This window comes from Hylobates moloch, unplaced genomic scaffold (assembly GCF_009828535.3).
Source record: "Hylobates moloch isolate HMO894 unplaced genomic scaffold, HMol_V3 SCAFFOLD_18, whole genome shotgun sequence".
In the NCBI taxonomy this organism is placed as follows: domain Eukaryota; kingdom Metazoa; phylum Chordata; class Mammalia; order Primates; family Hylobatidae; genus Hylobates; species Hylobates moloch.
Genome location: NW_026652293.1, coordinates 80,424,512 through 80,448,359, shown reverse-complemented (window position 1 = coordinate 80,448,359; position 23,848 = coordinate 80,424,512). Strand labels below are relative to the sequence as shown.

Here is a 23,848-nt window from a genome sequence, read left to right as displayed (position 1 = left end):
GGGAGGGAGTGGAGAAAAGACAAACGATAGTGGAGACTGAGAGGCTGTTTTGTATTGAAGATGTGAAAGTTCAGTAGGTTTTCTGAAGAAATTATATAGAAAAGGCAGGTTCTAAAAACATGCTGTCCAGGAAAGGAGCCACTAGCTACACAGAGCTATTTAAATTAAAATAAAAAATACAATTTCTTAATCACACTAGCTCCATTTCAAGTTCTAAATGGCCACATGTGTCTAGAGACTACCATACTGTGCAGAGCTGATTAACATTTCCTTCTTTGCAGAAAGGTCTTTTGGACAGTGCTGCTCTAGACAAAAGTTTTAATTCATCATGTTTGTGCTGGCTTCAATAAACAAGTTTAGGTTAAATCAATGCACAGCATCGCCCAATCTCTTCCTACCCAAAACATTATCCAAACCCAGCAGAAAAACTACTGTGCGATTATATCACAATCTATACATGATAGATTCACATGTGGTCTCAGTGGGTGAGAGTTAACCTTGGAAGAGGCCAGTGGAGACTTTAAAGGGGCTGCTAAAGCTCAGGATGTGATCTAGGGGTCTGGTCATTATATGTATTCGTAATGTTTTCCCACCAAAGATCTGTGACAAGTAGCAGCAGTTTGTGATTGCTAAGCATTACACAGAGAAAAGGAGCTATGGGATAGGGTATAAGAATGACAGGTATTGGAGCAGTGCGGAATAAGAAAGGTTGGATAATTCAGGCTAGGGTAGACAGAACATCTTGGGTAAAATGAGGTTATTACAGTGAAATTCTAGTTCTACAAAAGTAAAGTGACTGGTAGACAACAAATAAATCATGTTTATCACCTTATATTTAATTTTTATGGTTTTGTATGGCACCTTAATAATAAAAAGGACTGTGGTAGAAGACTGAGGCATTATTATCCATCAAAGCTGTCCACTTAGACAATGTTACTCAAGGTCCTGCTGACTTATTGAAATTAGAAAAATCAATTTTGTAATTTTAAAAACAAAGCCTCCAATTTAATGGAAAAATCTGTTTTCAATCACCTCTTTTAAAGGAATATATTTTGCTCTGCTCAATTAAAAAAATCGTTATTCATGGGATGAAGGGATAGAAGAAATGGACTGAGAACTGTAGAACTCTTGGCACATGACTCCATCCAAACCTCTGAGTTACTAAGAGACAAACTTTAGCATGCCTTCTAGCAGTGTAAGATCATGTCCCTAGGAGAACCCCAGCTCCCCCATGAAAATGCCTGCCTGAGAAAGCTCAATGCTACCAGGAGAATTTACTATTTGTTCTAGCCAACACCTCATGATAGGCTCCTGACCTCCCTTTCTCAGGGCGTTTATTAAGGGCTTACAATTATGAATCCTTCCTTCTTCTCTTTAAGGTGTTTATGCGTCTGCTACAACTCAAGAGGTCCTTCTAAAGGACCTGAGAGCCATTCCTTTGAAATGGATCGTCAGGAAGGGCAGAGCCTCTACCTCCCAATCTCAGTGCAAGAATAGCACAATAGGCTGGGCGTGGTGGCTCACGCCTGTAATCCTAGCACTTTGGGATGCCCAGGCGGGTGGATCACCTGAGGTCAGGAGTTCGAGACCAGCCTGGCCAACGTGGCAAAACCCCGTCTCTACTAAAAATAGAAAAATTAGCCAGATGTGTTGGCATGCACCTGTAATCCCAGCTACTCGGGAGGCTGAGGCAGGAGAATCTCTTGTACTCGGGGGTGGGGGGGGAGCGGAGGTTGCAGTGAGCCAAGATCGCGCCATTGCACTCCAGCCTGGGCAACAAGACTGAAACTCCGTCTCGAAATAAATAAATAAATAAATAAATAAGCACTCTTAACTTCTATAGCTGCTAGCTAGCAGACACATCTGGCCTAATCACATCTATGCCAATCAAATCTGTAATTTTTCACTTCTCTGACACTATTGAGCCCTGATCACCTTCCTTCCCTCATTCTCCCTTTGAAATGCCCAATCACTTCTGTACAAATCCCTTTGAAATGCCCAATCACTTCTGTACAAAACTGAACAGAGGTCAGTTCTTTTCCTTTCTGTAAGCAGTTACTGAATAAAGTCTTTTTCACTGCTTCAATGTCTAGCTGGGTTGTCTCTGACAGGATCCAAAAAGGAGGGGAATTCAGCCCATTTGCCTTTTCCATCTGCAGGGCAAACTTTCAGTTGACTCTGAGGAAGTTACGCCTTTTGTGAAAACAAAACATCCAACCCTGAATGAAGCCCTTCCCCTTAGGCTTAGGCCCTCGCCTCACCAAGCGACACCTAGAGGTGTCAACCAGGCGCTCGTTCATGGACCTAGGTAACGATACACAATGCCATGTAACAAACTCCTGCTCATCGAGGGCATCTGACCTTGGGTGCACGAGTGAATTAATTGAGTTAATGTTGACTAAGTTCCTGATTAGTATTCACGGAGTAACCGGTGACCCCACCAAAATGTCGTTCAAGTGCGAGGTCCAGAGGCCTCGAGGACTGGGATTTACCCATCGGAGCCGTCCGCTCAGACGCCGTTAGTAAGGGTTCCACCGACTTCACTGGAGTGAGGAAAGTCACTTTTGGAAATCCACTTTGCCTTCGCCGGCGAAGCCCGCCAGTGCCCTTACTCGAGTTGCCCCAGGAGCCACCGCCGGAAGTTTACCAGCTCACTTTCAGCGTCGCGCCCGCCTTCGTGGACCAGGCCGGAAGTGGCTTTCGGGCAGCCGCCGCCGCAGCTCCGTAAAGCAAGATGGCACTACTCGCTCTGAGGCTATTATCTCCGTTTTATATCTAGTATTCCTCTTCTCACCAGTTACTCTCGATTTCCATCCCGCGCCCTAATTTTCTTCGGCACCACATTCTCATGTTTTTCTTTCATTCAGCCTTGGTGAGGATGGTCCGGAGGCAACCTACGGCCAGCCTGAGCAACGTGGGGCACCATTTTGTACGGAAACTGAAGGCAGGGCGGGGGCGTGTGAGGCCTCCCGAGGAGGCCCGGCTTGAGAGAGAGCGTGGGAGGGAGGGCGTTGTTCACCGATGATGTATTTCCGCTTCTGACCTGCCTGGTCGTTTTTGGTTGGATCGGCTTGTTGCGGAGAGGGAGGGGGGAAGATTGTTTGCAGCCTAGAAGCTCCGCGGATGGGAAGGTAAACTGAGGTAAGGCTGTGAGGGGGGCTTTTGCGCATGCCTGGGTAGAATAGACGGGAGTAGGGTCCTTGGGATTGCGGAAGAGTGTGGAATTGGAGACGGGAGGTTTAGATTGTCTCGGGTTGGACAGAGAAGGTGGGGTGGGGCTCGGGGTTACAAGGTGAATCGCAAAGCCGGGTGGGGGTGGAGTGGGACGAGCGGGAGACCACAGGAGATGGAGGAGAGCCTGGGGTGCAGAGGAAAGTCTCGAAGGCGCTGGCTGAGGAGGGGCTGGGTCGAGAGGAGCTGGGACCGGGGAAGAGTAGAATCTAAAAGTCCTTGAGGGCTAGGGAGAGAAGTTGAGGTAGGGACTGGTCGGCATACATGGGTGGGGGCGTGGTGAGAGTGTACAGAGTTGGAAGGGGCCGGTGGCTGCGGTTTTGATGCTGACATGACCATATACTTGGCCTTTGTTTCTCTGCAGCTCCCCAGAGACGCTCATCCTACAGCCTCAGCTCGGGCCCAGCCTTCTCTCTTCAGCTGCCACCACAGCCTGGAGGCGCCTGCCTCCACCCTCCCGAATGGTGCTCCTCCTAGCAGGCCTCGGCCCAGGATCCAAGCCCCCTTTGCCCCCTGCCTTGGAGCTGTTGCTCCGGGTTTCTCATAGTGGACTCCCTGTGGCGGGAAGGGAAGAACTTTTGCACAGACAAGGCTTCAGCTCTAGGAACCCCACTGACAACTTGAATCTCAACCTCTAACCTAGTGTGAGGTTCTTCCTGTGCCCACCTTTTCTGCCTTTTGAGAAGAGAAACTCTTCTCCTGGCATCTAGAGCCCAGGAAGCCCCAAGCTGGGGCCCTGGTCCCAGCATGTCAGTCCTCTCTTGTGCATAGGGCTCTGCCCTCCTCCTGTTAGCATGGCTGAGCTCAGACAGGTTCCAGGAGGGCGGGAGACCCCACAGGGGGAGCTGCGGCCTGAAGTTGTAGAGGATGAAGTCCCTAGGAGCCCAGTTGCAGAAGAGCCTGGAGGAGGTGGAAGCAGCAGCAGTGAGGCCAAATTGTCCCCAAGAGAGGAGGAAGAACTGGATCCTAGAATACAGGTGAGAACACTGAGAGCGGGGAGAGAAGGAGAGCCGAGATTCCAGCCTCCCTGAAGAGTGTTGGATGAATGAGGGCTTAGACTTACTCTGTCCCCATTCTGCTGGGGCAGGAAAGGAGAACAAGTTTGTCAACAAATCATTGCAGGGTAATGACAAGTTCCAAAAGAGTTGTGTGTCTGAAGTGCTGATGGAGTGCAGAGAAAGGCCTGGCCTTAGTGCTTGGGAGGCATTGCTGAAAGCTTCACTGAAGGAACAAAGCGTCACTTGGCAGTAGATGGAGGAGGCACACTTTAGGTCGGTGGAGGGTAGGCGTGTTGTACTTCTTTCCAGATAAGCAGAGGGGCTGCCACCTTAGTTAGGGATGCTGTGTGAGAGGAGATGACTTTGATACTGGGAGACAGTTTTGAGGCTGAGTGAGAGCATCATTTCCCCTTTCTCACCTTCTCAGCAGTACCTTCCAGGGATGTGCAGCCCACATTGCTCTGATAATGTGTTTCACTCTTGTAAACAGTGAGACCTTTCCAGTGTTATAAAGGTAGCATCAACTTTAGATCTATAAAGAAACCCCATATGTTCAAGGATTTGTAACTTTTGTTGTGGCCAATCCTTAGTAACATACATACCCAGCCCTCAGGATGGTGGGTCTCCTAAAGGAATGGAAGAGCAGTTTATTACCTTGGAGTGTCTACAGTCTAGTTGGTAGGACAGGCAGATCTTTGTGTAGGAGACCTGGGGGTAGTCAGTGAGGAAGACCAACTCCATGTGGAAGAGATGCCTGGCCAGTCAAAGCTGGGTTGCAGTGTTTCAGGGGATTGGCTGAGAATGACTTCCTGAGGAAGCTTCTTGGGCAGGTGAAGACGACCAGGATGCTCCTGCATGTATGGGGCTTCAGTCTGCCATTTGTTCCGGTCACATCTCCAGGACTCTGATGTTGTGGAAGTGACTCTTCCATAGGTGAGCAGGAACATATGAAGGCTCAAATTCCTAGGCTTATCTGTCGGCAAACCTTTATTGGATTACTCCAGTGAGTTGGGAAGAAATCAAAGCCAGTCCTGGCATTCTTCCTTCACTCTCCGTGTGGGTTCCTGGGATATGCGTGTGTGTGTGTGTGTGTGTGTGGGATCCTCTTCTACTGTGTCCATGCTTATAATGGAGCAGTGGTGAGCCATTCGTTTCTGGCATGAGTCAGTAATTTATTTCTGCTCTGCCTGACATTGCATTGAAAACAGCCAATTTCTCTTGCTATTTCTACAGATTTATTATCCTCTGAGGAAATCAGCTGTAGTGAAAAAAGCCTTGGGCTGAGTTTCATGCTACCTCCAACCCCATGATTTATGATTTTTATGGAAGTTTCTTTACATTTCTGAGCCTCAGTTTTTTCATCTGTAAAGTGAGCAGTTGGTCTAGCTGATTTGCACAACTCATTCTTGTACTGCTCTGACACAAGTCTACAGTTCTTTCTCAAACTCTTTTTGCTTGTTCCTTGGTGATAGTTTGTAGATAGCACTTTGGGAAAGAGCTGTCTCTGTTGCTTGCGGAGGAGGGCTGTGTAATGTGCATTATATGCCTCCCTGCAGCCTTCCTTGCCATGCTCCAGAGGAGGTTTCTGCAGAGGAGAATCCACTGTGGTCTGTTTACTTGGCCTCTACTACTCCTATGTATTTTTCCAGTGTCCGCATAGGCAAATGGTAGTAGTAAGAAGAGTCATACTTGCACTGTGCTGTCTAATAGGGTGGACTAGCTGCATGTGGCTTAAACACAATCAATTAAAATTAACATGTAAAAATGCAGTTCCTCTGCTGGGCATGGTGGCTCACACCTGTAATCACAGCATGTTGGGAGGCCGAGGCAGGTGGATCACCTGAGGTCAGGAGTTTGAGACCAGCCTGGCCAACATGGTGAAACCCCATTTCTACTAAAAATAAAAAAAGCTAGCCAGGTGTTGTGGCGGGTGCCTGTAATCCCAGCTACTTGGGGGGTTGAGGCAGGAGAATTGCTTGAACCCAGGAGGCGGAAGTTGCAGTGAGCTGAGATCGTGCCACTGCACTCCAGCCTGGGTGACAAGAGTGAAACTCTGTCTCAGAAAAAAAAAAAAAAAAAAAAGCAGTTCCTCAATGTTATACTGACACTGCAGAAATAGAACATTCTGTCATCACTGACTCTTCTATCAGATGAGCTCTATGAGAGTTGGAGTACACTGAGGTAGCATAAGATTTACTTTGCCTCCAGTGAACTTGTGATGTCACTGGTGCAGGAAGGGTAAACCAGACCCTAGTCCCTTGCTAAACTGCACAGCATGTTGTGGAATGTTGTGAACCAGACCCTAGTCTCTCTTGCTAAACTGCACAGCACATTGTGGAATGTTGTGGGTTGTATAGGGAGGAAAGGTCTGGTAATAGCTTCCCTCATTTGATGACACAGGTGTGGGTAGGCCAGTGCTCTGACCTCAGCAGGGAGTTAGTGTCTTCTTGCTGTGTGAGAGAGGCAGCCTGGCTTGAGGGGCACGCTTCATGGAGGAGGCCGGTGGCATTTTGCTCTTCTGTGGTTGGGCTTTCAAGATGAGGAGGAGATTGGGGTGTTTGTCTTTCGAGGTCCCTTTTAGTGTTGAAAGTTCACCAGACCATGCACATTGCTCTGATCATGTGTTTCAGTGCTTTAAGTGGGTGCTCATTTCTCTGGATTCTCAGTGCATTTACTGGGTTTCCATCCACAGTCCATAAAAACTCACCAGGGAGCTTCAAAAATACCCTTACCTGAGCCTTTCCAGACACGTGGATTCTCTTAGTCTGGGTGGGGTGAGAAGGGATTCTAATGTTGCAGTCAGAGCCAAATCCACTGGGCCAGGTATATCCCAAAGGTAGAGCGCCTGTTTTGGTATTTTCTGAGGCTCCCAGAAATGGCTGTCCTTAGGGTGAGGCCCTCTTTGACCTGGGGCTGGGGTTCCTTCGCAGGCAGGCAGCTCCATGGCCATTTATGGTGGGATTCCTCTGGAAGTTGGAAGGAAGTCAGCTGGTGCCTACCTGGAGTGTGCTGTCCCTCCAGGGAAGGCTGCTGGCTGTGTCTCTATGTCACGATCTTAGTGGAGTTCTTTTGAGTCCTCCAGGCTCATCCTCAGCTTTCCGAGAGGGTTCCAGTGGAGGGAAGAGGAAAAGAGCGTGGATCTAGGATGGACCTGGGTCTGTTCTGTGACTTTCTCATCCTCCTCTTAGTGGTTGCATTCTTTCCTCAGATGTGAGTGCTCTCGTTTACCTGCTCCTTTCCAAACTCTCTAGGGTGACTTTGCAACCTCTGTGACCTCATCTAGAAGTATGGGTTTAGCTTTCACAGGACAGTCATCACCCTGGCCCCAGTTACCATTAACTTGAGTCTTTTGATGGTCTGCACTAGGTGGGGTGGGAGCATCTGCAGCCTGAGTCTCCATGCCTTTGATTCAGTGTCCTGGCATCCTGGGAATTTGACTGCTGTGCCCTGGGAAGGTCACCCTCCCTGCTGGCTGCTGGCTCACTGATGGATGATGCACGTTGATTCAGACTTTGTCCTCCCTGAATTCCATTTCAGCTGAGTGCCAGGAGTCCCTAGTGAAGCAGGCCAAATGGAATGTGTTGCTGACTGCCGAAAACCGTCCCAGGTCCTCAGTGGATTCCTGCTCAGCCTTTCCCTGGGTATCCCCTAGTTGGGCTATCCCCCTCCCTCCCGTGCTGGCCTTGCCCTCCAGGCTGCTTTGCTCCCCAGGCATCTTCTTGTCCTGTTAGGGAGAGCTTTGTGACTCTGAGGGGACAGATCCCATCAGCAGATGGCTTTCTGTAAATTGCTGGAGGTGCCACTGGGTTGCTAGTTCCCATATAGAAAGATAATGCCCACTCCTGCCACTTGCCAATAGCAACAGCTCTTCTTGTCCTTTTAACAGTAGTAACAACTTATGCTGAGCCATCCAATCCATTGATTATCTTGTCAGGAGCTGGAAGTTGATGACTGGAAGCATTTGAGGCCATGGAATCCAGTGGGGATCCAGTCTTGTACTTTGATTTGCCACATGAACATTGCAGGGTGGCCTTTACCAACTGACCCCTCACAATCAATGTTTGTTACATTTCCAATCCCTGTCCTTTTCCTACCTGGGCTGTGGTTTTCCTAGATTACAGCACTTCTTTCTTTACTGAGATGTCCTTCCAATGGTGTCCTCAGTCCCAGGAGGCTGGTCACAGTGGAAGGAAAGTGAGATCAAAGGTCGGTCCTGGATCCAGACCCAAGTCTGTCACTAATTTTCTGCCTGGTTGTTTCTCATCTATCAAATGCAAAGGAGCTGAGAAAGAATATTCCAGCAGGAGGTGCTGAAAGAACTGGTCACTCGTCTCCCAGATAGCCTAAAAGCCCCTGTAGGCCACGTCAAGCCCCAGGAAGCTGGGCCCCCAGGGAGATAGGTTGCCTTTCACCTTGACAGACATTGCCTTTTTAGGGCCTGTTAGGGTGATCGTGTCAGTTGCTGGTGATGTCTCTGTTAGGAAGGCACTGTGAAACTTGGAGTTCTGTGTATCTGGTAGTGTTGGTGCTGACCCTATGCCTCCTCTGGGGCCCTGAGCTGTGTTGGCTGCCTGTTCTTCCAGAATGGTTGTTATTTTATGGACACTGGGTTGTGTGACACTGTAGATGCATCTACCCAAATACAACAACTTCTAGACCTTCGCCATCCAACACAGGAGCCACATACCACTGTCTAGGTTGAGATGTGTCCTAAGAGTCAAGTGAATATGGATTTTGAAGACTTAGTTTAAAAAAGTAAAAGTATGGATAATAATCTTATTTTATGTTGATCACATGTTGAAATATATTTTACATATATTGGGTTAAATGTATTTTTATAATTTCACTCTTTTTTTTGTTTTTTTACTTTTAAAAAATGTGGCTTCTAGAATTAAAAATTCCATGTGCAGCTCCTGTTAAGTTTCTGTTGAACAGGTCTCTTCAAGAAAGTTTAGAGCAAGCCTGTTCAACCCGTGGCCTGCGGGCCACATGCAGCCCAGGCTTTGAACTTTGAACAGGGCCCAATGCAAATTTGTAAACTTTTCTTAAAACATTATGAGATTTTTTTTGCGATTTTTTTTTTTTTTTTTTTTTTGAGACAGTCTTGCTCTCTCACCCAGGCTGGAGTGCAGTGGTGCAATCTCAGACCACTGCACCTTCCGCCTCCCAGATTGAGGTGATTCTCCTGCCTCAGCTGTCCCAGTAGCTGGGACTACAGGTGCGTACCACCATACCCAGCTATTTTTTTGTATTTTAGTAGAGATGGGCTTTGCATCATGTTGCCCAGGCTGTTCTCAAACTCCTGAGCTCAGGCAGTCTGCCCACCTCGGCCTCCTGAAGTGCTAGGATTACAGGCGTGAGCCATTGCCCCGGCCACGATTTTTTTTTTTTTTTTAGCTCATCAGCTATAGTTAGTGTTAGTGTATTTTATGTGTGGCCCAGGACAGTTCTTCTTCCAGTGTGTCCCAGGGAAGCAAAAAGACTGGACACCCCTAGTTTAGAGCCAGATTTGTGGCCCTCCTTAGGCAGGGTCTACACTGTTGTAGGTGTGTGCCTTTTCATATCCTCATTCCTCGTTCCACTACAGGTTTCTACCTTTGTGTTCTTCCTGTTACTGTAATTAACATGTCAAACCATTTCCTGTATTCTTACCTGCTGACCCAGATCTTTTCAGGATCAAGGCAGGGGATGGGGGGAGGACAGAAGGGATAGAAAGGACTAAAAGGAAGATTGTGCATGTCAGCCTGACTCCCTCACCGGGTTGCTGAAAGGCCCGAATGAGGTGAGTGGGGGCCATATGAATGGGAAGTGATTGTGGCGTCACTGCCAAGTGCAAGTCATGGGTCTGGGCAGCAGGCACATGCTGGGCTGGGTCCCTCTAGCCTCTTCAGCCTCCTGTCCAGAGACAGCAGGGGCTGGTGAAGGCAAATCCTATAGCTAGGCAGCAGGTATTTCCTGGCACAAGGCCCTTGGCACAGACCAGCACTGCTCCCCAGTAGCGTCCTTAGCTCACCAGGGGCTCTGGGAACTTTTGTGTTTTCTCGGCCAAGGGAGGATGACTTGAGGCCAGTACCCCCTCAGCTCTCTGCCATTTCATGGAAAGCCCTGGTTGGTTCTATTGCTTCTCTCTCCAGTCCTTCCAGGGGCCAGGAAGGCACTCAGACCAGCTTGTCCAGCGACTTCTCCCCAGGACTCTCCCTCCCTCCCACAGGATCTGCCCTGTAGGGACCTGCGGTCACCCATTGCCCAAGCAGGCCAAAAGGCTTCTTGGACTCTATACACGTTCCTGATCTTGATCTTAGTCATCCACCAAGCCCCTGTGATTCTGTGTCCTGCATTTCCTTGGGATCTGCCCTCTCCTCTGCCACCTGCAATACTATAGACAGCCTCCACCTTTTTTGTGTGTGTGATGGAGTCTCACTGTGTCGCCTAGGCTGGAGTGCAGTGGCACGATCTGGGCTTACTGCAATCCCTGCCCCCCAGGTTCAAGCCATTTTCGTGCCTCGGCCTCCCAAGTAGCTGGGGTTATAGGTGTGTGCCACCACGCCCAGCTAATTTTTGTGTTTTTACTACAGACAGGGCTTTACCATGTTGGCCAGGCCTGTCTCGAACTACTGGCCTCAAGTGATCCGCCCACCTCTGCCTCCCAAAGTGCTGGGATTACAGGCGTGAGCCACCACGCCCGCCCCAGCTTCCACTTTTGTCTCCCTGGCTCCCCCAGGCTGTCGTTACATTGGCACCAGGCTCTGAGAGACCCTTTTGCCACTGCAAAAAGTCCTGGTAGTACCTCCCGTAAGTGCTGTAGCCTTACTGACCTTCTCACCTGCCAACTTGTCTGCCCAGGGTACCTGCTCCCCTTTGGTTCCTTGGCCTTTTGTTCTTCACTGGCACTTTTTTTTTTTTAGACAGAGTCTCGCTATGTTGCCCAGGCTGGAGTGCAGTGGTGTGATCTTGGCTCACTGCCGCCTCTGCCTCCTGGGTTCAAGTGATTCTCCTGCCTCAGCCTCCCAAGTAGCTGGGACTATAGGTGCACGCTGCCACACCCGGCTAATTTTTGTATTTCTAATAGAGACAGGGTTTCACCATGTTGCCCAGGCTGGTCTCGAACTCCTGACCTCAGGTGATCTGCCTGCCTCGGCCTCCCAAAGTGCTGGTATTACAGGCATGAGCCACCTTGCCCAGTCATTCACTGGCACTTTTGTGTCTATGAAGTCCTTCCAGCTGGGGAGCAAGTGTTCCAGGCATCCTACCCTGACCTTGCTGCCCAGAGGGCACCCACACCCACCCCTCACAAGGCTGCACATACTGCCCAGGACCTGCTGCTGACTTGCTGGGTTTCCTTACAGGCTGTAAGCTGCCACCTCTATGTCCTGAATTCTCAGGTCTCACGGTCCCGAGAGGTGATAAGTGTGCAGTAAACATGTGCTGACTGAGTGGCCCTGCCCTGGCCCAGGTGGCCACCCTCTCGCATAGAGCGAGCCTTCAGGTCCAAGGAGACTCCCTCAGTTTGAGGAAGTGTTGCAATCTCATGGAGAGAGTGAGGGCTCACCACAACTTCACGTTGTGCATATTAGTGTTGCATTCTCCAAACCTCAATTTCTTCATCCTTGAAACTGGGGTTTTACTACCCAATACAAGGTAGAGTTGTGAGGATTACATGAGATTGTATGTATCAGGTCCCTGATAGACAAGAAAGCATTTGGCAATCTCCATATCTTCTTTCCTTTCCTGAGCGTCTCATCTCCCTTCCTTGGGCAAGTGGGGCTCTCTCTCTCTCTCTGTGTTGCTCCTGCCTCGCATGGTTCACTCGAGGCTACTTCCTTCCACTGCACTAATTTGCCACCCCTCTCTGTGGCAGGAGGAGTTGGAGCACCTGAACCAGGCCAGCGAGGAGATCAACCAGGTGGAACTACAGCTGGATGTGAGTGTCCTTTTCCTTATGTGCTTGGGCTGGTCCTTGGAAGTATCTCCATCTGTCTCTTTCCCAGATGGAGGCAGTGGCAGTGGGAGGGATGTGTCTGAGAAACAAGAGGGGCTGGGACCCAAACATGTGCCTTTCCTCTCCAGGAGGCCAGGACCACCTATCGGAGGATCCTTCAGGAGTCGGCGAGGAAACTGAATACACAGGGTTCCCACCTGGGGAGCTGCATCGAGAAAGCCCGGCCCTACTATGAGGCTCGGCGGCTGGCTAAGGAGGTATGGCTGGCTGACCATGTTTGAGGACGGCTACATGCTGAGCCTGGCCTTGGATTCTTCTGTCTCTATATGGAGTGAGAGACAAAACCCCGGACCCTGAGGGCAGAGCCCTGGGCTAGACCTGGCTGGTCGGAACCAGCTCTGTGGGCTCAGGAGGTTCCTTTACCACCGTGGGCTCTGGGCTCATGGTCTATAAAATGGTGAGGGTGGGTGTGGGAGAATATTTAGTTCAGCCCTGCTAATGTTTAAGTGCCTTCTGCGTATCAGGAACCAGGCTTTAGGGTATATCAGATATGTCAGTTCTAACATCCTGTTGTTTTCATCTGCGCCCATTTCCTCTTCCCTTTGGTTCGTGTCTCTCTTCTGAATCTTTTCTTTGCTTACTCCTCACTCTTTTCCCCATCCCACATCCCTTTTTTCTGTAACAAATTATTTTTAACAAATAATATGTGTTCACCATTGGAAAAACATAATAAATCAAGAAAGAAACAAAAATCACCCAAAATCCTACCACGCATGTTTCATGCATTCTGTTTCCTGGGATTTGCTGTCATCCTGTATGGTGAGGTGATAGATACAGAGACAACTGCCTTGGAAGAAGAGTGTTCCCAAGAGGAGGGGACATACCATGCCATGCAGGGCCACACTGGGAAGCAACCAGGGTCCTTCAGGAGGCAGAAGAAGTGAAGGAGAAAGCAAAGCGCAGAGCCTTATTGTGGTTTTTGTGGAAAGGAGTAGGTGAGGCAGGGTGGGCAAGTTTGGATAAGTTTAGGAGTGGATGCTTGGAATAATTTTGCTAGGCCCTGGGCTATAGGGGCGGCCTCTGATTGTCTAGTACCTGGCCCTGGGATGACTTAGGGCAAAGGAAGTAGTGGTTTGGTGGGGGAGAAGTAGGTAAAGGGGTTAGTTGGGGATCCAGGCTTTGGATTAGTTGGTTGGTTTGCATATGAAAGGCACACTTACAGAGGAGTTTACTGTCTCTAGGAATTAGCCCTGGAAGGGGCAGTTTGTCCTTGGCCAGCAAGGTCCCCCAAGACATGAAAGCATCATAAAGTATAGAAGATAAAAATATGATTAATACAGCACAGATAACCATGTGTGCTGTGTTAATCATATTTCACGTCCGTGTATATCCAGCCAAAATGGGATTACACAGTATGTGCTATTTTGTTCTTTTATTAGCATTATGACATGGTTCCATGTCAATAACTATATATCCAAGCCGTCATTTTAAAGGACTGATTAATATTTTATTTTTTTAAGAAATGGGGTCTTGCTCTGTTGCCCAGACTGGTGTGCAATGGTGTGATCACAGCTCACTGTAACCTCAAACTCCTAGGCTCAAGTAACCCTCCTCCCTCAGCCTCACAAGTAGATGGGCTCACAGGCAGAAGCCACTGCACCCAGCTTATTTTCTTAGATGTACTATTATTTATTTAACCAATGTCCTATCACTGAAAAGTTAGGTTTGTTTCGTTTTTTGCTTGGTTAGTATGGCGGTGATGACCGGCTCTGTGCACTTGTCTGATTATTTCCTTCAGCTTGCCTGCTGAACATGGAATTGATGGTCTCAAGGTCATCTTTTCTGTAAGACTCTGCCTATGTTGCTAACCACCTTATACTAAAATGGTTTGTATTTTCCTTTGTTTTCCCTAGGGCAAAAGGCTAGCAGCCTTTGGGAGTGCTGGATTTCACACACCTACCCTCCACTGGCAAAATTTTTATTTCTTCTAGTCCATATCCTTATGAAATATTCTTTATAGAGTGTTGCTTCCCTGGCATTTATCCTCAGCACAGTTTGGAAAATGAAGCCGACATTGCTAGTAGGCCTTCCTCCTTCTCTTATCCTCACATCTATTACGGGTCTCCATGGGCAGCTGGGGTCCCTCAGCGTTCCCCATCCTGATATCCCTTTTCCCCCAGGCTCAGCAGGAGACACAGAAGGCAGCGCTGCGGTACGAGCGGGCCGTAAGCATGCACAACGCTGCTCGGGAAATGGTGTTTGTGGCTGAGCAGGGCGTCATGGCTGACAAGAACCGACTGGACCCCACGTGGCAGGAGATGCTGAACCATGCTACCTGCAAGGTGAGCCGGGCGGTGCCGGCAGGTCCCCTTCGCCGGTTCTCATCCATCCTTTGCTATGTCTTTATCACCTCACCTCCTCACTCTTTCCTCCATTCTAGCCTTCTTTCAACTTTGATTCTGTTTCAGGCAAAACCTGTTCCTACTTTTCTGTTCTGTTTGGCCTCCAATGCTTCCCATATTCCATTTCCCTCTGACTTAGAATGTCATCCTGGGCTCTTCTTGAACGTTTGCCTCCGGGTGTGGGACTAACCCAAAGAATTCATCCCTGGTGGATACTCAGGATTCAACATTCACATTTTGTTATGTTTAGCTGTGTGACTCCTCGCTTCTGTTTTCAGAATCTGCCCCCTTTCCTGCTTTTGAGCTCTGACAATACACCTCAAGTCTTGAAGTATAATTTATGTATCATTTCCAAGCTCCTGAAAGGGGACTGGGGAGCGGAAGGATCTCTGCCATTGGCCCTGTCTGCCACCTTCAGCTTGCACAGGGCAGGTGTCAGCTCCTCGAGGGGGTGTTTGTGGCTTGTGATTCTTCATCTGCCCCTCGCCCCTCACTTCTACTCTAGAGCTCATGCAAATGAGAGCACAGAGCACTGGGGGAGGGGTTAGGGTATGGTGTACAGTCTAGAGCTACACCTGAACAGGAAGCAGGTGAGGGCTCCAGCCACTTTGTCTACCAGGACAAGTGGGCCAACTGTACAACACCCTGAGCAGAAGCACACCAGAGCCCCATCCAACCTTGGCCCACTTGTCCTGGACGGTGCCCACATAGGGTGTGGAAACCTGGAGAACCCAGTGTACGTCTGTGGCTCCCCACACAGGCTCTTCTCGTTCCCAGATCCCTAACCATTGGCGCTGAGGGCTCCTTGAAGAGAATGGCTGTTGCAGATGTGTGATGTGCTGACAGACATTCCCTTGATGCTCTCAAGTGGTTGAGTGGGCACCAGCATCCCTTTCCTGGCAGCAGCAAAGCTGAGTAGCCAGTGGTGCAGGTGACAGTAGGCAAGAACATGGGGAAGAGGTGGCTCAGAGGCACTGTGCCTGTGATGTGGTCCTCGACGGTCAGGCAGCAGATCCAAGAGAGACAGAAATAAGCTCTCTTGAGGCTCACAGACCCTGTGTTCCCCTGCGTGTCTCGGGCTCTGTACACAGTTGGGGGTTTGCAGAGGATGTTCCTGTTTGGGTTCCCCCCAGGGCATTGTTCAGATTGGCAGCCTGGGGCAGATGCCAGAGACTGAAGCATGGGTCCTGGCTCAGTGATGTGTCCTCTGGGCCAGGTGAATGAGGCGGAGGAAGAGCGGCTTCGAGGTGAGCGGGAGCACCAGCGAGTGACTCGGCTGTGCCAACAGGCTGAGGCTCGGGTCCAAGCCCTGCAGAAGACCCTCCGGAGGGCCATCGGCAAGAGCCGCCCCTACTTTGAGCTCAAGGCCCAGTTCAGCCAGATCCTGGAGGTAGCTGAGTGGGTAAGGGGGAGGAGGAATGGGTAGGTGGGGGTGCAGGCTGGAGGGGATGCTGGTCGGCCTCTCTGGGCCATCTTGGTGAGGTGGCCAGGGTGAGGCCTCTGGCTAGTGGTGGGGAAGGCTGGTGGCACACATGTTCCAAATGACCTTGCGGGAGTGAGAGGCAGGGACGGGGGCTGATGACGGGGGCTGGTGATGGCGAGAACGTAGTTGGAAGAAGGGAGGTAAACAAGAGGAAAAGAACTGGTGGAAATCCGGGATGGGGAAGAAGAACCAGCCATTGGGTGAAAGAGAACAGTGGGGAGAGGATGAGGAGCAGGAGCTGGTGGAGAGGAAGGCCTGAGAGGAAGGCTCTGGAAGGTGGGGCTCAGGTCAGGAGCAGGATTGCTGGGGAAGAACAATGCAGAGCGGGTGGAGCAGGGAAGGGTGTTGTGGGTCTGTGGTGGGTGCTGAGAGTGGAGCAGGGAAGGGCGTTGTGGGTCTGTGGTGGGTGCTGAGAGTGGAGAAGGGAAGGGTGTTGTGGGTCTGTGGTGGGTGCTGAGAGTGGAGCAGGGAAGGGCGTTGTGGGTCTGTGGTGGGTGCTGAGAGTGGAGAAGGGAAGGGCGTTGTGGGTCTGTGGTGGGTGCTGAGAGTGGAGAAGGGAAGGGTGTTGTGGGTCTGTGGTGGGTGCCGAGCCGGCTGTCCAGGTATTCTGGAGAGCAGGCCCTCAGACCTCAGTGCAGAGTGCTGAGTAAGGTGGAGACGTGCCCCATGGGTCGCCTTACCCTGTTCTTCCCTCTGCAGGAGCACAAGGCCAAGGTGACAGAACTGGAGCAGCAGGTAGCTCAGGCCAAGACGCGCTACTCCGTGGCCCTTCGCAACCTGGAGCAGATCAGCGAGCAGATTCACGCGCGGCGCCGCGGGGGTCTGCCTCCTCACCCCCTGGGCCCTCGGCGCTCCTCCCCTGTGGGGGCCGAAGCAGGACCTGAGGACATAGAGGACGGAGACAGCGGGATTGAGGGGGCCGAGGGTGCGGGGCTGGAGGAGGGCAGCAGCCTGGGGCCCGGCCCCGCCCCCGACACCGATACCCTGAGTCTGCTGAGCCTGCGCACGGTGGCTTCAGACCTGCAGAAATGCGACTCCGTGGAGCACCTGCGAGGCCTCTCGGACCACGTCAGTCTGGACGGCCAAGAGCTGGGAACCCGGAGTGGAGGGCGCCGGGGCAGCGACGGCGGAGTCCGTGGGGGTCGGCACCAGCGCAGCGTCAGCCTGTAGCCGAGGGGCCAGGGTTCCTGGCTTGAATCTGCTACCACGGGCCGGTTGGGGCCCACAGTCTTCTCACGCCCTCTCCTCTGGGGCCTTGTCTTCCCGAAGGTCCTCTTCTCCAGTGCTTCCCTGGGAGAGGCCAGCTGTGTTCGAGTCCTCTGTGCCTGCCCTGGCGTTCTCACAGCCTCCCCCTTCCCCTCAGCAGGCAGCTCTCTTTGCCTTACCCATTCAGAAGGCTTGCCCTCGGCGCTCTGTCTGCCTCTCCCTGCTAGCTCATCCCAGTCTGCAGGGCATTGACCCTTTGCTTTCCCTTTCTGCGCCCTCTCTTTCCATCTGTTTGGCTTTTTCCCTCAGGGAACTTGGTCTAGAAGGCACTGGGAAGCTCATCAGAGAAAATGGGTGCTGGGCCTGAGTACTCCCGTCGGAGGGGATGGACAGTCATCCCTCCCATTGGTTTCCGACCCCGCCCCCATTCCCAAGGCAACTCTGGAGGGCACCCTAGGTGTGCTGCTGAGCCCTGCACCCCCGTCCTGCTCCAGCCTGCCTCTGTGTAACCTGTAAGATGTACTGTGTGCCTCTGGAAGACACCACCTTTCCCTTCAGCGTTACCTTTCCTGACCTGAGGCACCCTGCGATGTGTGCCCCAAAGCAGAACTTACAGGACCTGCAGGAAGCTGGTGTCAGGGAGAGAAACCCAACCCCGCTGTCAACATAGGGAGTGTCACCAACTCCAGACTGGCTCCTGTGGGTGTGGTGTTTCCACTGGGCTTGGTCCTCAACATTGCCAAGGTGCTAGTGGGTCCCTACCAGGGCCCATGTTGGGGGCGAAGTCATGAGGTCCTGAAGGTGTAGGCCCCTGTCATTCCCACCCTCACTCTTGCTGCACAGTCGTGTTTACTTTTTCTGGGTAGAGGATGCTGAACTGACTCAGCACCCTCCTGCAGGGCGGGGTTAGGGAATTTGGTGCTCAATTGCTCTCCCTTGCTCTTCTCCAAACTGAACAATACCTACTGCAGGATCCCTCGGGGCACACTGAAGCTTGGCTGCCAACTCTCTTACTTCCTTTGTTACAGGGAGGGGTTGGCTTGGGGTGAAAATTTCTGCCCTCCGCAGGGAGCAGCTCCAGCTGCCTGGCAGTGCTCCCAGTTTGTAGGGAAGCCACACCAGATCTGGGTGCCTTGGGAGAACCGGTCCTTCCTTTTGACCCACCCCGGGATGATGGAGTGCTCTTGTCTAGGCCCATGTTCTGCCAGCGACCGGGATGAGTGGGCAACTGGACTCTGCACGGGGGTCTACAGGTCGAGGGAGGTTGGTCACAATGAGAACCTCGGGGTTTGAGGTGGCCATGGGCAGAGAGCAGAAAGGGAGGGAGGGTGTGGGTGTGTGTGCGTGCATGTGCTGGTGTGTAAGGGGGAAAGGGTCTTTCCTGGTTTTATTTGAATAAAGTAGTTTATGTAACAGTTAACATCTACTGTCCTTGCTGGAGGAAGAGAAAAGGGGCAAAGATGAGGCAAGGGTTGGGGGAGGGAAGAGCAGGGTTAGGCGGCAGGCTTTTTAGATGGTGTGGTCAGGGAAGGGAGGTGAAGGACCAGATTGAGTGAGCCGCGCTATGCATGCTCTTGGGGGGTGCAAGGCCCCATGGCCAGGGTGGTCATGTACAGGGCAAGTGTAGAGAAGCAGGGGAGGAGTTGGTGCCTCATGGGGCCATGGTGTGTGAGGTGATGGGTGCCAGGAGAGGGTTTGGTAGAAAGGGGCCTGCAGGGTGGAGTGGGCTCTGTCTGAGCTAAGAGATGAGAGTGCCAGAGGGGTGGGATCTTAGATGTGTCTGGATGTGAGCATGAAGGTAGAGAAGGGACACAAGTAGTGATGCCAGATTTATCAATACAGTGAACCCACTGAAATTTCAGATAGATAGGCAGTATTTTTGTCCGCTGCAGTGTTTAGGATGTACTTAACATTATGAATTATCCATTGTTTCTCTGAAATTAAAACCTAGATAAAAGGTGACTTCCACGTCAGGGCTTGACTGGCTGGGGGGTGGGAGGGGTTTGAGGGCACTTGAACTCACAGGTGGGAGATTGGATAGGGATGTGAACTCCAGGAGCTTTGAAGAAGAGCAAAAGGCTTTGTTTAGCCTGAGCTGCACTTGGGGTGTACCAGTATTTGGAGTTTTGTTGAGAAGAGGTCAGCCAAGGGAAGAAGAAGGTGCTGGCAGGGAGGAAGACCAGAAACCTTGGGGGTCAAGGGGCAGGGTGAAGGCCAAGAATTGGAGGCACACAATCAGAGCAGTGACCCTGGTGGCTGTGGACGCCATCTGAGGGGCCATCTGGGGCCACTATGTGCTGAGCACTCACTGTGCCTTTGGACGGGTGCTGTCCAGGAGTTTGAGATTGCCTTCCCTGACTTGGCAGATGGGTGTCATAATATTTTATTACTAGAGAAGCTGCTATGAAAATGCATGGCTTATGTTTTTGGGTGAGTGGGCTTTAAATTTTTTAAATTGTATATATAGGAGGTGTACAACATGGTATTTTGATGCACATAATGAAATAGGTATCAAATTGGCCTATCATTTTGCACAGTTACCTCCCCCCTTTTTTTGTTGTAAAACCACCTAAAATCTACTCTCAGCAAATTTTCAGTCTGTAATACAGTATTATAGTCCTAATGAGGGGCTTTCTGAGATGACACACAGTGCTGGACTTCCCTACCCAGTTACTGGCAGGCAGGACCTGTGAGGCTTCTGGTACAGAAGAGCCCCAGAAAAGAAGGGCTGTGCCATGCACATGCTGTTTCTTCTTGCAAAATCACCTACAAGATAAGGCAGGCGGGAAGAGACACCAGGAAGGTTAGAGCCAATGGTACTTCTAAGGAGAAGAAAACAGAAGCCACAGAGCTCCCTCCCTCCCACCCTAGTCATAGTAACTTGTACTCATCCAATGCATTTCACGTACCAGGAACACGCCGAATTAATCTCCACAACAATGTTATAGGACAGATAAACACTATGATTTCCTTTCCACAATAAGAAAATAAGGCACAGTGGGGGTACTCAGCCTTGCTGAAGGTAACGGAGGTGGCTCCCTCTCGGCACTTGGACTCTAGAGTCCAGACACTTGAACCACTGAGCTCACAGGAACAGGAGGTGAGGAAGTGGAGGTAGTCATCTCCGAGGAAGTTTTGCTGGGAAGAAAAGATGAGAAGTGGCAAAACTGTTTCTTAGCTCCTTCTCCCAGCAAAAAGCGTCGAGAAATTTTGTTTAAGGTGAGGAAGAGATGGTCAAGGTGTGGGGGACATAGGGCCCCATCCCCCATTCCTGTACCATGTCGTGTTACATGTTACATTGGCCTGTTGGTAATGAATTGTTCTGATCTTCATCTTCCTCAAGTGTGAGGCTGGGGCCTCAGTCTACCCAACACCTGACACAGGCTCTGCACCAACAGATGCTCAGGAAATCTGGTTTTGCTTCTTGCCCCTTCTCTTAGCCCACAGCTGTATCAGGTGAGTTTATCAGTACAGCAATTCGGAGGTCAGGACCTGGTGATGCACAATCCCAGGATCACATCTCCATGGGAATTCTCAAATTTCATGACGCTTCAATTTTATTGCCTATAAAATGGGAGCACGGAGGCATTTGTGGCATGATGCTACATCAGTGGATCTGAGGTGCAGCGATTCTTGTTAGCACCTCTTCGCAGCCTCAGGGCTTCATCCCATCTTGCGCTAGGCAAGTGGACTCTATAAAAGGGTTGTGTTTCCCTCCTCGTCTGGATGTGATTTTTGACAAGCATGACAACCCCACTGCCTTTTTAAAAATTTAATTTTTAATTTTTATTTTATTATGAGACAGGGTTTCGCACTGTTGCTCAGACTGGAGTGCAATGGTGCAATCATAACTCACTGTGGCGTGGGACTTCTGGGCTCAAGCAATCTTTCTGCTTCAGCCTCCCTAGTAGCTATGACCACAGATGCACACCACCATACCCTGCTAATTTTTAACTTAATTTTTTTTTTCTCTGTAGAGACGTATTGCAGTGTTGCCCAAAATGGTTTTGAACTCTTGGACTTAAGCAGTCCTCCTGCCTTGACCTCCTAAAGTGCTGGGATTACAGGCTTGAACCATTGCTCTTTGCCTTTTTTTTTTTTTTTTTTAACCCCTCGTTCTAGCCCAGGCTGGCGTGCAGTGATGTGATCTCGGCTCACTGCAACCTCGACCTTCCCGGCTCAAGAGATCCTCCCACCTCAGCCTACCAATAGCTGGGACTACAGGTGTGTCCCACCATGCCCAGCTAATTTTGGGATTCTTTTGGAGGCGGGGTTTCCCTGTATAGCCCAGGGTGGTCCTAAACTCCTGGGCTCAAACGATCCCCCTACCTCGGCCTCCCAAATTGCTGGGATTACAGGCATGAGCCACCATGCCTGGTTATGCTTCCAGCCTTTAGACGTCTTTTTAAATTGACGTAATTGTACGTATTTATGGGGTGTGGAATCAACCCATCTGTAGATGCTCCTACTCTGCCTGGCAGGAAGAGCGGGGATGGCCTTCTTGGGCTGTCAAGGTCTTGCTATGCCAGCAGGGGGCAGCAGCTACCAGAAAGTGCGCAGAGCCCGTGATCTGACTTTCCCTGTGCGCGCTGCGTGTTGACCCTCCAAGCCTGCGTGGTCAGCCTCGTGGACACTTTGCAGAAGGGCCTGAAAAACTGCACATAGAAGGGTGGGGGTGTGTATACATCAGAATGGAACCCCATCTGTACTTCTCATGGGCCTCTTGCATTCCCGTGTGTCCTCGGAATCGCCTACTGTGTGTGAGAGCTGGCTCAAGACTGCAGCGCAGCTGGTCTTATGAGGAAAGATGTTGGATATCTGTAGATGTGCCCTGTTCTCCTCAGAGCTCACCTCCTTCCTTGGCCTCCTTAGTGGCTTTTCCCTCTCCCTTTCCATAGCCTGTTTATAAATTTCTCCGCCCGTGCCTGCTCACCATTCCTGAGCCCCAGGCTGCACCACATTGCTCATGCCTGGGATAAGGGAACCAGGAGACCATACACCGGCTGGCAAATGGATATGTGTGGTTTACTAAGAAATGTTCACCAGGATCTTTCAGTGTACAAGCACTGTGGTAGGAACACTATACACTATAATGCCACTGGTGGGTCTTCCGGGTAAGGAGTGCAGGTGTGCACAGGTGGTGCAGGGCAGTAAAAAAATAGATAACCAGGCCAGGAGCAATGGCTCACAGCTGTAATCCCAATGCTTTGGAAGGCCAAGGTGGGAGGATCACTTGAGGACCAAGTTTGAGGCCAGCCTCAGCATCATAGTGAGAACCCGCCTCTACAGAAAGTAAAAACAGTAGCCAGGCGTGGTGGCGTGCACCTGTGGTCCTAGCTACTCCTGAGGCTGGTCGGACGATCTCCTGAGCCCAGGAGTTTGAGGCTGCAGTGAGCTATGATCACACCACTATTTCAGAATGGGTGACAGAGGGACAACCTATTTCTAAAAATAAGTAAATAAATAACTAATGAGGGCTGCAGTCAAGGAAAAATCTGGGAGGTTACAGCCGGGCATTGCTCTCCGAAGCTCTGAACCAGCCCCTTGGTCTCAGACTGGAGAGGTAGCCCCGGCTCCCAATCCTCACTCTTTCCAAATCTGTCTTGAGCTCCCAGGGCCTGTGTCTCACCCATCTTGGTGTTCTCGGGACCTGGAACGTGGAAATTTTCACCAAACAGCTGTCTACTGACTTACTTCTGCTCGTGCTACCCTTGGCACAAGCTTCCTCCCTTCTCAACCTGTCAAACTGCTGCCTGTGGTTTGAGGACCAGATCATGTGGTCAAAAGTCCCCATGAGCTGGGATTCAACCACAGGCACCTCTCTGGCCAGTCTGAAATAATCTTATCACTCTCAAGTTCCCCATGGCTCTTTTGACTTACTGAAGAATGGGCCGGTTGTTGTAGACATGTCTCTTGTTGGTCCTAAGTCCTCAGAAGAAGGGGTCAGTATCATCCCTGACTCCATCTCACTCAACACATAACACAATAGACATATGTACAGGGACCATACGTGATGTATAGTCTAAATTGGGACAGCTGAGTGTGAAAGGGGACAGGTGTAGCCGGGGACTGGCTTGGGTGATCTAGGACATATGGTCACCCTCATTCTAGGTACTCAGTAAACAGTTCATTTGAGAGCTTAGGTGTTAAAAACACTAACCACACTATTCAGAGAGGGTTGTTCTTGGCCTACCCCTGCCACGAGGGGTTATGTGCACAGGGACAGTTCACTCAGCTCCTCTGGGCCTCAGTGTTCCAATCTGCCGGAAGTGTGGACAGACTCAGTAGATAAACTCTAAGGTTATCTAAAGCACTAAAATTATACAGCTGGCAGTGGAGGCTGGGCCGTGTGAAGAGTTTTGATGGATGATGTGAAATGGTGCATGTGTTTGCAGAAAGGGTTAGGGTTGGAGCATGAGAAACCTGAGCAAGTCCAGAGCTGGTTAGGACCCAGCCCGGAGGCAGCAGAGGGCTGCTGGATATTTCTGCGTGGGTGTGAGATGATGGTCATCCCCTGAGGTCAAAGTGCTGAGTGCTAGGCAGTAGTTTCTCTTTCTCCAGGCAGGCAGGTGGCTCTCACTGCACAGTG

General features: G+C 50.7%; 1 protein-coding gene across 3 annotated transcripts; it reads left to right on the top strand.

Moving 5' to 3' along the window:
• Positions 1-2,989: 2,989 nt before the first annotated feature.
• On the top strand, positions 2,990-18,679 carry SH3BP5L (SH3 binding domain protein 5 like). 3 transcript variants are annotated; one of them, XM_032137633.2, is made up of 7 exons: positions 2,990-3,141; positions 3,596-4,208; positions 12,088-12,150; positions 12,297-12,425; positions 14,349-14,510; positions 15,787-15,960; positions 16,753-18,679. In XM_032137633.2, exons 2-7 carry the CDS (start codon positions 4,026-4,028, stop codon positions 17,221-17,223), a joined length of 1,182 nt encoding a protein of 393 aa, XP_031993524.1. In that variant the 5' UTR covers positions 2,990-3,141; positions 3,596-4,025; the 3' UTR covers positions 17,224-18,679. The 3 variants fall into 3 exon arrangements, with proteins under 3 accessions (XP_031993524.1, XP_031993525.1, XP_058286743.1); XM_032137634.2 differs by lacking the exons at positions 2,990-3,141; positions 3,596-4,208; positions 12,088-12,150; positions 12,297-12,425 and adding an exon at positions 12,447-14,248 and having other exon boundaries at positions 16,753-18,632; XM_058430760.1 differs by lacking the exons at positions 2,990-3,141; positions 3,596-4,208; positions 12,088-12,150; positions 12,297-12,425 and having other exon boundaries at positions 14,413-14,510; positions 15,704-15,960; positions 16,753-18,632.
• The last annotated feature ends 5,169 nt before the right edge of the window (positions 18,680-23,848 follow it).